The 14,115-nt window shown below is 38.2% G+C and overlaps 1 protein-coding gene across 27 annotated transcripts in view; it reads left to right on the top strand.

Moving 5' to 3' along the window:
• Positions 1–14,115, top strand: part of ESRRG (estrogen related receptor gamma) — a 548,848-nt gene that overhangs the window by 482,298 nt on the left and 52,435 nt on the right. For all 27 annotated transcript variants that reach the window (XM_066380024.1, XM_066379967.1, XM_066380016.1 and 24 more), the window contains 2 exons: positions 4,522–4,632; positions 8,255–8,416. In XM_066380024.1, the coding sequence (XP_066236121.1) occupies positions 4,522–4,632; positions 8,255–8,416 (273 nt within the window). The remainder of the gene's footprint in view (positions 1–4,521; positions 4,633–8,254; positions 8,417–14,115) is intronic.

Below are 14,115 nucleotides of genomic sequence, written 5' to 3'. Positions count from 1 at the left end.
CTGAAGGAGAACTCCATCAGAGATGACCACTAGAATTTCTCCTGTGGTGTCTGGTGCTGTTCATCTATCTGCCTCTGCTTCTTTTCCTGTGGCTCCTCAGAGGGATTTCTTCATTCCCTGTTCATGAAGTTTCCCTCCCAGAAACCTCAGGGGCATTCCAAGGTGCCGCTAGGTACTTCGAAGACTGAGGTTTCCTTACCTAGGACAGGGAGCTAGAGTATCAAGAAGACTCGTCATGGAGGAGAATGTTCTCACCCTCTTCACCTTGTTGGTTGAGTCTTGCTCTTTTCTAGTCTTGCTCATTCCCGATGACCAATCATAAACCACGTTTGAAAACATTTCTTAAATACAACTATTGATTTCATAATTGTTAATGTCATTATCTTTTTTTTAAAAAGACTTTGAACTCTCATGTGACTCTTTGTGTCTTCCTTAAGTATTCTGTGGGCCTTTGTAATTCACGTATTTAGCAAACCTCTGTTTGGGAATATTATAAAGGACGTGTTTTTAATTTAGGGAAGTTGGCTAGGGTGTCCTGTGGAATTCTCTGAAGGGAAACTCTCTTGTTATCCTACGAAATGCCTCAACTTTGTACCATTAAAAATGGGAAAACATACTTTTGACTTTGGACTATATAATATAAAAAATTTGCATTTGGGCACAAAATGCAGACTGAAAATTAGCTGACCTAAGAAACCCAGGTGCTGAACTGCTTTACTGCTTTCGGAGTTTATTTGCCTCCCAGTATATTCTTCCCCTCCCTGCCCTGTTCTCGCTGCCTCAATTTTGTAAATTCTGACAACACATGAGATTTGCAATTCCCTCGTGGCGATGTCGGCATGTGCTGGGTCTGGGAAGCAGCAGCAATTAGGACACGTTCTACTTGGTAGGTAATGCCAAGTATTAAAATCTTATATTAAAAAAAAATGGATAATGGCAGGCTCCACATGAACAGAAAAATCCAGTTGCCTTAATTAACTTCAAGTCCTGTCAAATATTGAACAAATCCTATTTCAAGGGAGGAATCTTATTTTTAAATATTTTGAACTGGCTTACAAGTGGCGTCAACACAGAAAATTATTTGTAGTTGATGCTCAAGATGTCAAGAGGCAGGGTTCATCACCTCCGGTGGAAGTGTTTGGACTACACTGATGTTTGTTAATGGCAAATCTGGTTTTCTTGGGTCCTCATGGTAAATATTGCTATTTTTTGTTTGTTTCTGTTAAAATAATTAGTTTTAAGAGTTTTACATGCATCACATTAATGGGATAATTATCAGTTCTCTACTCAGATTTGTACTGTGTGTGCTTATAGCTAAAATCATGAAAGCGTTATTCTTTTGGACGGAATTTGGATGAGTTTCTGTGTCTATTCTAAAATCATCACATACATAAATGATATTATTAGTGACAAGGATGAGTAGTAAAAAGAATAGGATAGCAAATATTTCTGTAAATCACTTAGACATCAAATAGTATATTATTTGGCTCATATTTTTTTAAATTATCTCACCATTCCATCATACCTCAAGAACCAAAGCAGGGTAGATTGTCAAACTCCATGGGGACAGATTTTCAATAAATATACATGATGTAAAACATATTTAAATAAAATAATATAGTAATAGTTTAACTAAATTATGGTATGATGACAGCTTTCTTATTTTCATTGGCATTTTGAAGTTTATAAAATCTACTGCACAAAAATTAGGGGACATTGTATCACTTCATATTCATTTTGAAATATCCCCTAATTTTTGTTAGCAATATATTTAGTAATACATTTGCATAATACCCAAATATGTTAATATGATAATATAACATTAGATCATTGCAGCAAAACATTGGGGAGGGTATTGTCTTTCTATCTGTCTTATACTTGGAAAAGCAAATAAGTTAAGTAACTCATCAAAGTTTACAGAGCTAGTTAACAAAAGAGTCATAAAAAAACTCAACCATTATGACTTATAAATTATGCTTTATTTTTTTAAACATAATCTTAATATACTATTTATGAATAATTTGTTATGTTATTGCATATGGCTTTTTTGTGACATGCACTATTTTCAGTGAATACTTAGTGTATTTAGATGGTTTTTTTATATTTATTTTTCTAAACCTACTTAATTGCTCTTGAAATTGTCTCCTGCTTTTATTTATTTATTTATTTATTTACTTACTTACTTACTTACTTATTTATTTATTTATTTTTTGTATTTTTCTGAAGCTGGAAACGGGGAGAGAAAGTCAGACAGACTCCGGCATGCGCCCCACCGGGATCCACCCGGCACTCCCACCAGGGGCAATGCTCTGCCCACCAGGGGGCGATGCTCTGCCCCTCCGGGGCGTCGCTCTGCCGTGACCAGAGCCACTCTAGCGCCTGGGGCAGAGGCCAAGGAGCCATCCCCAGCGCCCAGGCCATCTTTGCTCCAATGGAGCCTCGGCTGCGGGAGGGGAAGAGAGAGACAGAGAGGAAGGAGAGGGGGGTGGAGAAGCAAATGGGCGCTTCTCCCATGTGCCCTGGCCGGGAATCGAACCCGGGTCCCTCACATGCTAGGTCGATGCTCTACCGCTGAGCCAACCGGCCAGGGCTCCTGCTTTTATTTAAACTTTCCTTTGATGTTTCAGAATGGTATTACCAGCTTTATCTAGAAACCAGTATATGTTTGAGTGTTTCATTAAAAGATATTCAAACTTTAAAGTAGTATTTTTTATTAAGATCATATGAAAACTTGTGATTTTCTTTATTTTGTGGTTTAATAATAATCCTAATCATTTGAGTACATCTATTTATTTTCAGGATTCACAAAGAGATATGTCAGCTGTTCCACACTGTTTCCTATACCTCAAATAACTTACAACTTGCATGTCACATGATATTAATAATATTCCAAAAAATGAATCCTTGGTTAAATTGATTTGCAAAACATGGCATAGATGATCTTTCCCTCTGAGAATTTTACTGAAGCTATTTGCATATTAAAGGCTCTGAGAGGCCCTTCAGTAAAACAATAATACTGATGATGTTATTAAACCAAGTCTGTTTTGTACACAGTTTGAAAATGCCAAAATGTGTTCAGTGCATTCTACATATTATAGTTGAATTTATTAACGGATACTGGTAAACTGTTTCATCAATTAGTACCATGCAAAGAGGCTCACACCTCACTCTCACTCCCAAGTAATGGTGCTTTGTTTGATCAAGGTTGATATGGTCCTGTCCTTAACTTAACAATTTCACACTGGGAAACAGGCTGTTAACAAGATCTTCCCTGCCACTCCCCATATAAAATAAAAAACATTATTTTTAATCCCTTTTTAAATTTTATTTATTTATTTAGTGAGAGGAGGAGAGACAGAGACAGACTCCTGCAAGCACCCGACTGGGATCCATCCAGCAAGCCCACTAGGTGGCGATACTCTGCTCATCTGGGGCATTGTTCCATTGCTCAGCAACCAAGATCTTCTTAGCAGCTGACGCAAAGGCCGTGGAGCCATCCTCAGCACACAGTGCCATCTCGCCCTAATTAAGCCATGGCTGCAGGAGGGGAAGAAAGAGAGAGAGAGAGAGAGAGAAGTTAGGGCAGAGTGGAGAAGTAGATGGGAGCTTCTCCTGTGTGTCCTGACTGGAAATCGAACCTGATACATCCACACACCGGGCCAACACTCTACCACTGAGCCTACAGGCCAGGACTAATCCCTTTCTTTTTTCCTCTTTCCTTGATCTTTTAAATCCATGACCAGCAAAAACTCCCAAATCTTGACCCAACCCATCACTCTTTGGAAGGAAGTTTTACAGAAGCCCATCAACTTTTGCTGTGTGTCTGTAACTTCACCCTTTAGCTTTGCCCTACTCAACATGCCCTTTCTTTGATATCTTCACCTGAATTCTCTCAGGAAGCACCTCTTTCTATCCTGTGTTCAGTCTCCAAACTTACTCCCACTTTTTTTTTTCATTTGAAAGAAAATACAAACAAGTCTCAAAATGTAAATAACATTCTCCTTCAGAGACAAGTTCATATGGAATGTGACAATATGGGACAAATCCTTGCGTCCCCATAGCGTGTAGGGGTTTTCAATATAGTTCAGTTCCACAGGTCCATATTGAAACCCCTGATAGATGACAGGGTTGGAAAAATGGTCTACTGGTCTACCCAATCATACACATTGAACTTTCAGTGGTAACTGATAAAGAAGCAACAAATTGCCATTGTCTTTAATTTGAAAAACAATCTCTTTGTATTAATTTACAGGAAATCATGCCTTTTCTTTGTTGCATAAAGGTGACTTTGATGGCCTTGCATAAAATGTCTATCAGGTTTATCATCCTCTGCCAGATTTGGTTTCCAACCACCAGTCATCTCGGTTTAGCCACCACTTTTTTCTATCCCTCTCATACCACTGGACCATTCTCTGTGCTACTTCCTGTCTCCTTGGCACCCATGGGTGATACTCTCTGGCATTCTATTTGTTTTGAAGATATCTACATTGATAGTAAGCCAGTGACTGTCTTTGCTCACAGGGGTGCGTCTTGACAGAGTACGTGGAGGTCGGCAGAAGTACAAGCGCAGAATAGATGCGGAGAACAGCCCATACCTGAACCCTCAGCTGGTTCAGCCAGCCAAAAAGCCATGTAAGTACAGAGGACGTGTCTGGCTTCCCAGCACACAGAATCCTCCCTGTTGACTCTATGTGTATCCGGTTTGGCATGCTCATCCCAACCGACTCCAAGTCGGCTTGTCTTTGTTGGGGGGGTCATGGCTCCATTCCCAAGGATTGCCTTTGAGGAACAACAGCAGCTCAGCTAATTACCTTTTTCTTTCCCATGGTTTCCTTCTCCCTGCCTTCTCCCACCTAGTCATTTTGTGGAGGCACAGCATATTAAGGCATAGCTTATGCAATGCGGATTTTACATCTACTGCTTATCTTTATTTTCAAAGGTACATAAAATGGATCATACTGCAATCATTAGCTCATTGGAGCTGTTAGTTTCAGATTTCACAAGAAAGTGATTTTCATAGTTTTCACTAACTAAATGAGTTTGACTGCTCAACCTCCCAATGAAAATACATTAGGAGCCTCATTAATTTGGAGCTAGAGAAGGTTAACACACTAGCTAGCAATAGATTAGAGCAAGAATGGGCCCTACTAATAACTAGCATAGGTTGATGGTTCCATCTCAGATGCCCTTATGGGCATCATGAATTGTTTTTAAAGAGTCCACAGTGTTATAACACCAGGTAGCAATTGGAAAGGATGACAGTACATTGCTGAGACGCAAGCCTCATTCTCTTTGCCGTTAACTAAAAGGAGCTGGAATATAGATTGAGGCAGTAACTGCATCCCATTTCTGGAAAAGTCAGTTCATAGTTGAAGTGCAACAGACCTACCTTTTCTGAGTTCTTTATGCAATGAGTCCATATTAGACACTGAGAAGTGTCCTCGTGGAAACAGTTCTCACATTCAACTGTCTTTGTCTCAGAAGACACAACCAGCCCTTCCCAGGAGAAGCAACGTCCAAAGCAGGTCTAGAAAACACAAGGTTATTATTATTATTTTTTTAATCTGCTTTCAAGGGAAGAGAAAAAGTGTCCGCTTCTAATTCAGATTCTCCGGGAGGGGTCGCTGCTGTGCACCATACTGTGAGCATATGGGGATTGGTTAAATAAGTAAAACAGATCCCGCACAGTAAACAAAAGGACATTTTAGCGATGTCAAAGGAAAAACAACCAGTTTTACATAAAATTAAAGCTTAAGTGAACATATGGCATAGTTTCCTTTTGCCTTTCCAAAAAACATTATGTTGATTATACCTTCAATTGTCCAATCTGGCATCTCATCCTCAGCCAGCATAAGCTGTTTGGCATTTTGCAAACACGATCTAGGACTGCATTTAAGCAGATTTTGCACATTATCATAAAAAACTTTCTGATAATACAATAAAATGCAATAAACACTAATGCTTAATTTCATTAGAGGTTTAGTTTTTCTGGATCCAATATGACACAAAGTGCCCGTTTCTCATTCATTTTATGCAAACGTTGACTAAAACCACTGATACTTTCCTTTACTGAGAGAGAAAACAACAACAGACAGACATGCGGCCTCAGCCCATGATAAAGGAACATCTACAGTTTTCTGCATAAACCTGAGAAATTGGGAAGTGGTTTGTCAAGTACCTTTAAGAAGATTACAGCAATTTCTGTGAGCTTCGTTTGAGATAAAGAGGACTCCTAATAAATCATTACTCATTATCTCAAGGCCTCTGTGTTAATTTTCCTGAGTTCATCCAATTAGTGTATTTTGGTAACAAACATTTATAAAACTTAATTTTCAGATCCTGTCAGATAAATGTCAAGAGAGCGAGTGTGAGCTTTGCACAGAAAGTGGCTGGGGAGATTTCTGGGTCCTGACTGATTGTGGACCGCAGAAGCCCAAGAATGAAAATTGGGTTCTATTGATTCTAATTAGGGAAACATTAGATAAGATTTACCTAGACACAGTGTTGCTGGCCATTTCATTTTCAGAATGATGGGAATTTTCAAGCTCTGACCAAATTTTTCTGACCCCCAAAGTCAAGTATCCATTGACTTGGGTGAAACAGCGGGCATTTTCCCTGTACTAAGTAAGAACTTGAGTCAGGATTTCCTTCCATGACATGTCTCTGCCCTTTATCGGTGCATTTTCTTCTAATCCTGAGAATCGAGTGGTTGCTGTCAGGTTTTGTTGCGTTGTCAGAGCAATGAAAGCTGAAAACTTTTCCAAGCGTAACTAAAAATACAGGGTGTTGTTTCTATAGCGAATACAAGAAACAGATGTCATTCTTTGAAGATCTTGCAAATTAAAAAATAAAGAAATCTCTTTAATTTTTTACTAGAAAATATAGCATTGGGGAAGATTTTTTCCCAAATCTTTTGTTTAATGGTAATTGGGTATTACTGCCAGTGAATGGTTATTTGTTGATTATTTGCAATAAATATAACTCCTGTGGCAGCTATGATAATAAAATCTTAAAATATGTCATAAAATGCAAATTATAGTTTGGACAAGTCTCCTTGTTATCACATTAAAGGGAATGAAAAGAATGCTATCTTTTCAATGTGAAGGTACAGTCGAGATTAAAAAGTGAAAAACTTCCGAAAGGAAAATGATCTAGGAAACTTTAGCTTTGCTCACTCAGAATCCTGTTGAATTACCAACTTTTCTAGAGAAAGAGTACATAGAATGTTGAAATATCGGGGTTTATTCTTACCCATTTCTATCTCCTCTCTTAGCAGAAAGTATAAAATCCAACACAACAAACAGAAATTGAAAATAGGGCCAACAAGAGAAAATCATTCTGTTAGCAAGGCTTTACGACCCCTTCCATAAACCCTCACATGCCCCTGAGCAATAAAACACATTGGATGCAATGCCTTTCGTTTGTCTCTGGTGTTTATTTTATGAAGGTTTTTAAATGCATATATCACAGATTTCAGACAGGTCGACCTGAACCGGAGAATGAACTAAAGACAATAGATGACAATAGAGGATTAAAGAAATTTGATAACCCCAAAGAGAAAATGCAGTCATGTTTAAGTAGGGGCATTTTTCTGGAAACTGGTCTTGCCTGTATTTGGAAGATTAGCTGGGTATGTGGGCAGAGGGCAAATCAAAGAAATTCCTATTTAATGCATCCTACAGAGATAGAGTTATGTAGTTTGTAACTCACCTAGGCAGAAGGGCTTTGACCTTTGCTCTACTTTAAAGGAATTAAGACAATTAATGACTTTGCCTTGAACATTAGATTCTAGATGTTGATGGTTTACTGTGGATTTTTATTTCAAAGCTGTTGTATACTATTTAATCTGCTTCCCCAAATCCCACTTAAGAATCAAAGAGTGAACCCACAGACAATCTTACTTCTCTTATCTGTTTACTATAAAAATAAAATTCATTCTAGGACAAATGCTTCATTCCCACAAAGGCAGGTAGAGTAAAAAAACAAAAAACAAAAAAAAACAAAAAAAACAAAAAAAAAAAAAACAGAAGAAGAAGAAGAAAGGAATTCATTCATAAGCCCCTTATGTCTTGCTGTGAGTTTTCCTGAACACTGTTTAATGTACATATATTGAACCATAAGTAGACTATGTTGGGTATATTGCTGGTGATTTGAATTGTTGTTTTGTTTTGTTTTCAAAACAACATGCTTTGAGGTTTGTAAAAGACGGATGATGCTCCTGGTGATCTTATAGTGCTCTGGTCTGATCCTGCAGATAACAAGATTGTTTCACATTTGTTGGTGGCTGAGCCGGAGAAGATCTATGCCATGCCTGACCCTACTGTCCCAGACAGTGACATCAAAGCCCTCACTACACTGTGTGACTTGGCCGACCGAGAGTTGGTGGTTATCATTGGATGGGCGAAGCATATTCCAGGTACATTTTTTTGAAAAAATAAAATTGAAAAAGAAAAGGTTGCTATGAATAATTCCCTAGGCTTGTTTATGGACATTTAGGCAAATTCTAAATTTTCTCATTAGGACTGTTTTTAACCTTTATGTTTGTTTTTGTCATACTTAATGTAGAGCTTTGCTGATCTTTATAGAACCATAAACCTTTTTATTATATCTGTACCAACTTAAACTCTTGTTAATTATTTTTTAATATATGAAGGTACTATTGCCAATGTAAGATAAAGAAAATTCTTTATTTTTTTTAATATTCTGAACTCTTTCCTAAGAAAATGCTTCTACATTTTCTATTCATGTTAAAAAAAATGCTTTTTTTAACAGTCTTAAAGTACCTTTTATTCTTCTTCTTAAGAATAACTCATTTTTGTTGTCCATGGCGGCTATTTATACTATTTATTTGTATACTACTCTTATTCACAAGCTTTGCTCTGGTTTAGTTAGACATTTACCATGAAGTTATACAGAAATTATGACAAGAAATGTGAATGTGACATCAGGAATTTTCTCACACGGGAACTTACAAGTAGTATTTTAAAATAGCTTATGACTATTTTCTTGACCCAACCTGCAGCATCAAACCTCTGCCTAATCACCAGCTTTGAGAATCTTAGTCGTCTAGAATGATTATTGTTTTTTATTTGCTTGAATTCTGATCTTCACAGGGTTTCTAAGAAAGTTTTTGACCGATGAGCCGTGTTTTTTTTCCCAGCACAGTTAACTTATTTCTGTCCCCTTAAACTAGTTTGTCTTTATGCTTTGAATGCTACAGTAATTTCTTTAATCAAATTGATGGAAGTCCCTTTCCCAGCCCACACTGAAACCAATTTATTGGTCATGATACGCCAGCTATGTTGCTAACAGTCGTAACGAACTGTCAGGCGATATCGCACTGAAGCTAATTTGAAGTCATTAGGTGTGCAGCGTGCAGGCGACAATTTGTTACAGTGCTTAGGAACACAGCTGACATTTCTGAATGGCTTTGTTCAGTGCTGTTCTAGATGAGGCCAAGCAAATTGTAAACTAATTTAAACATCACTCTGTATTATACCAGCTACTTTGTCTTACACCGTTTGCTAATAAAGCACCCCAAATTAAGTCAAAACTAGTTAAATAGGTGAGTTTTGAATGTGTTCTTCAGATAGTACCTACGCAAGGGTCCACTGCGTGGACAAAGAGGATGAGAATGGGGTCCCATGGATAGTTGACACTGGATTGGGATTGGGATCGTATCTGTATGATTTTTAGAAAAACCAAAAGAAAGAAAGGATATTCTGTAAGATGGTAATACATTTGGGAATGGGGGCAGTGGGAACAGTCAGAATTTGCTTGAATGATAAATATAAACTTACCTGGAAGGAAAATGTTATGAAGGGTTTTCGAGCCAAAAGAAACAAAACTAACATTTGTTGAAGTGTTCGCTGATACATTTTTAGATAATGTGTATGTGTATATATACACATACACATATTCATTTATATTTACAGAATTTACCATTTTATACATACATGCAAACATATATATGTATTTACATAGTTAAAGTATCATTACTCTCTCAGTATTCTAGCCCAGGGTTTCTCAGCCTTGAGACTATTAATCATTGGAGTCAGATGACCCTCGGTTGTGGGGAGCTGTCCTGTTCGTCCTAGGCTGCTTAGAAGCCTCCTTTGCTTCTGCTTGCTAGTACCCTTGGATTGTGACACACAAAAATGTCTTCAGATATTGCCAGAGGTCCTCTGGGGGTGGGAGTGGGGGGCAAAATGATGCCAGTCCCCAACTAAGAACCATTGTTCTAACCCAGGAATCAATTATGATTGTCCTTCATTCACAGACAGGGAGACTTGAGGTAGAGAGAGGGAAGAAGCACGTGCTCAAGTTCACCTGTGTGTCCCAGGGCCTTCAAAGCAAATACTAAGCATCGCTGCCTGGAAGTCGAATCAGGATATTTCTGTGTCAAAGTAATAATGATGTTATTGTTATTAATAACAGCAGCTCGAAAGGCTGTGTCACTGTGACTCCAAAGTATCTGTTAATCTAGGGAACACTCCCCAGTTTCTCTCTGGAGAAAGGGATTTGGTAAGCCAATGTTTGGATATTGTACAGCCATTGCACAATAAAGACCAGTGAAACTCGACATCTCCTTCCAATGTTCTCTGGTTAAAAAAAAAACACAACAAGTCAGTGATGCATCTGTGGGCCCAGTTGTGCATCGAAGTAGAAATGTCAGCTTACAAAAGGAACTTGTCACCATAAAGGGGCTCTTGCGACTTTTGTGGAGACAGTAACTTTAAATAGCTCTGAGTAACAGCAGTTCAGTGGTGGAAACAATTACTATACGATTATGTGTTCAGCCTGAAAGCAAGGCTTCAAGCTGATGAGGACCAACCCAAGTGGCTCTCTCTCCAGAGGTGGGGCTGGAATGGGTCACTGTGGAGTGATGATTCACAGCTCTGGGTTTTGTGACACCCCGAGGGTGCTTGAAATGATGGCACAGGAGTATCTTGGCTTTTCAGAAAGAGATTAGCGAAGCAAGAATTAACTGAAATTCTTTTCTTTCTTTCCTTTTTTACCTTTTTAACAATAAGTGTGCCATGCAGGGTTCAGAGGATGAGTTGGGAAGATGCTTGCTCTCTGCATGCCAGCCGGGCCTGGGTTGGGGGACGCGGGACACAGAAGCAGTGTGCTTGCAGTGTGGGAGAGGTGTGTGTAGACAAAGAGACTATAAAGATGGGAGTCACATTTCTGCCCTGATCAAAGTCAAATCTAGTTCTTGATAACATGACCCAGACCCAATAACTGGGGTCAGAGCTGGAATATAAGCCTGAGGTTTCACTAGTCATAGTTTGCTCTGCAGAATTCTTTGTTTTGTAACACCAGTGAAACCTTAAAAAAAAATTATATATACATATTTATATAAAATTTATAAAATATATATATATATTCTAAAATTTAAGCCATTGCTCCTTTTAGCCTATCCTGTTTTCAGTGTGTGAAATATCACACACAAAACACACACATATACACACAGAGACACACACTTTCAAAAAATCAAGTTTAGCATCTAAGATAAGATCAGTGGTCTTTCTGCACCACTGGGAATGTGTTATTTTGTACCCTTGCTTTTGCTCCATGAAAAAGTAAAGAATTCAACAACAACATTGAAAAATACATATGGAATGAGTCTTTTTCTTTAATTAGCCAATAGAATTAGTTAACTTACTTTCATACATTATATAAATGGAAAAATGTGTTGTTATGAAACATGAGCATACTTTATCTATAAAAAAAAATGAAGATCACACAGGGGCTTTAGAAAATGCTTGACTTTCGCTGGTGCAGCGTAAGGGCACAAGAACAGATGACGGTGCCCTAATAGCCCTTTTTAAGAATGACAGGGCCCTGCCATTAGCATCCTTTTATATCCTTAGAAATTGCTCATGCCTCGCTTTTCTGGTTCCTATCTGCCTGACTCTTTTTTATTTCTCTTTCAATTTCGTCCGCGCTCGGATAAGCGCATGCTAACACAATATGATTGAGCTGTAAAATGGAACGCTGTCGCCTCTAATCTCTTTTATGTAGATACGGAGGCCCGGCACACTCCACTTCATTCTCTTGCCATTGTTGGATTTTTTGTTTGTTTTTTTTTTGTTTTTTTTTTTAGAATTGGCTGCCAAGTAATGGAGGCTCTGTCAGATATCAGAGCTAGGTTTCACAGGGTCTGATAAGACGATCATCAGCCCAGCCGTCAGATCTGTTATTGTTCTTTGTAGTTGATTAAAATATTATTGTGTACTGGAACTTTGCGAACAAAATATAGAATGTGCTTCGTCAGTCGGTGCTTATAAAAAGCATAACCCATATTAGCTGACCTATATAAGTGGCTTCAATATATTTATGGATCACACCAGACAGTTTGCTTTAAGAGGATAGAGAGTTTTTTGAATGATTAAGGGAATGAATGCATGTTTTGACAATTGTGTTCATTATCAAAAATGGCAGATTTTCAGGTAGACTTGTTTATTTTTTACAAGACACATTAAATAATTAACTACAAAAGAAGAGTACTCTGGTCAAGTTTGGGGCTCTTAGTCACATTTTTAAAATAGTGTCTATTGTAATGCCAGCAAACACACACACACTCACACACAAAACCCTATAATCCTGCTTCATACAAAGTGAGAGCAGGAAATATTAAGCTCTTAAAGAAAACCACAGAAGGAAAATTATGTGATAAAACATACATAGAGTTATTCACGTTAGAACCAGAAGTCTAAAGTATAGAAGCCAGTATTTTCCATTTATACCAAAATGTATTTTGTGAAAACTTCAATTGAAGAATATTGCAAAAATTGCTCATTGATTTGGCTTTTAAATTTTTCTCAACAGAATTATTCAGACTTTTCAAGAAATGACAGAAATCTCTAAAGAACATGGATTAACTAGTTTTACATTGGGATATTAATCTGGGGGAGAATATTTTTGAACAGTCATTGCTAATCACACTACTTAAAGATACATTTCTTGATCTAAAGCATTTTATGTAGAGACTGGTTTTTAAGATGATATCATCCCTCAACCAAAGTTGTGGAAGATTTGATTTTTAAATTCTCATTACTTATCTTAAACTGGTAGCATCATTAAGTGATTGTAATAGGTACAAAAAAAAGCACAAAAAAAAAATCAGGTGAAAATAATTACCATAAGATTAAAATTCTATTTGTAACATAAAGCATGGTTCCATGTATGCAAGTATGTGCGTATGGTTTGATGAGTAGGAAACAAGGCCTTGTTGACATGAGAATTGTATATAAATAGCACATTACACTCTGCTTTGGATTATATTATTGGCATTTGATAATTTTTTATTAATTATTTGATTAAAATATGCACAGCACAAAACTGTTTATTGCCCCTGAGCTCCCAACTTCCACCCATCTCAGAACTAAATTTACACATAGTTATGATTTCTACTTTGCTGCGAAAGAATTAAAGCAACTATAGCTTCTTTTCTCAGAATTAATTGTTTCTTTTTTTTTTTTTTTTTTTTTTTTCTTTTATTTTTCTGAAGCTGGAAACAGGGAGAGACAGTCAGACAGACTCCTGCATGCGCCCGACCGGGATCCACCCGGCACGCCCACCAGGGGCGATGCTCTGCCCACCAGGGGGCGATGCTCTGCCCATCCTGGGCATCGCCATGTTGCGACCAGAGCCACTCTAGCGCCTGAGGCAGAGGCCACAGAGCCATCCCCAGCGCCCGGGCCATCTTTGCTCCAATGGAGCCTCGGCTGCGGGAGGGGAAGAGAGAGACAGAGAGGAAAGCGCGGCGGAGGGGTGGAGAAGCAAATGGGCGCTTCTCCTGTGTGCCCTGGCCGGGAATCGAACCCGGGTCCTCCGCACGCTAGGCCGACGCTCTACCGCTGAGCCAACCGGCCAGGGCTAATTTTTTCTTTTGTGCATAGAACTTAATGATGTCAGAACTATGAAATATTTGAGTGTTTTAGATAAATGGAGAAAATACCAATTTAAGACCAAAGACCTGGCACTTAATAATACTACTATAGGTCTAAGTATATTCAATTACCAAATATTTGGAGGGTTGTAGTCAGTGTTCCTGGTAAGTTGTATACTTGTGCACCTGTAGTTGTGATACAGAAGGGTAGAAGGATT

Source organism: Saccopteryx leptura, chromosome 1 (assembly GCF_036850995.1).
Source record: "Saccopteryx leptura isolate mSacLep1 chromosome 1, mSacLep1_pri_phased_curated, whole genome shotgun sequence".
Classification (NCBI taxonomy): Eukaryota; Metazoa; Chordata; class Mammalia; order Chiroptera; family Emballonuridae; genus Saccopteryx; species Saccopteryx leptura.
This window is presented reverse-complemented; position numbering and strand designations above follow the sequence as displayed.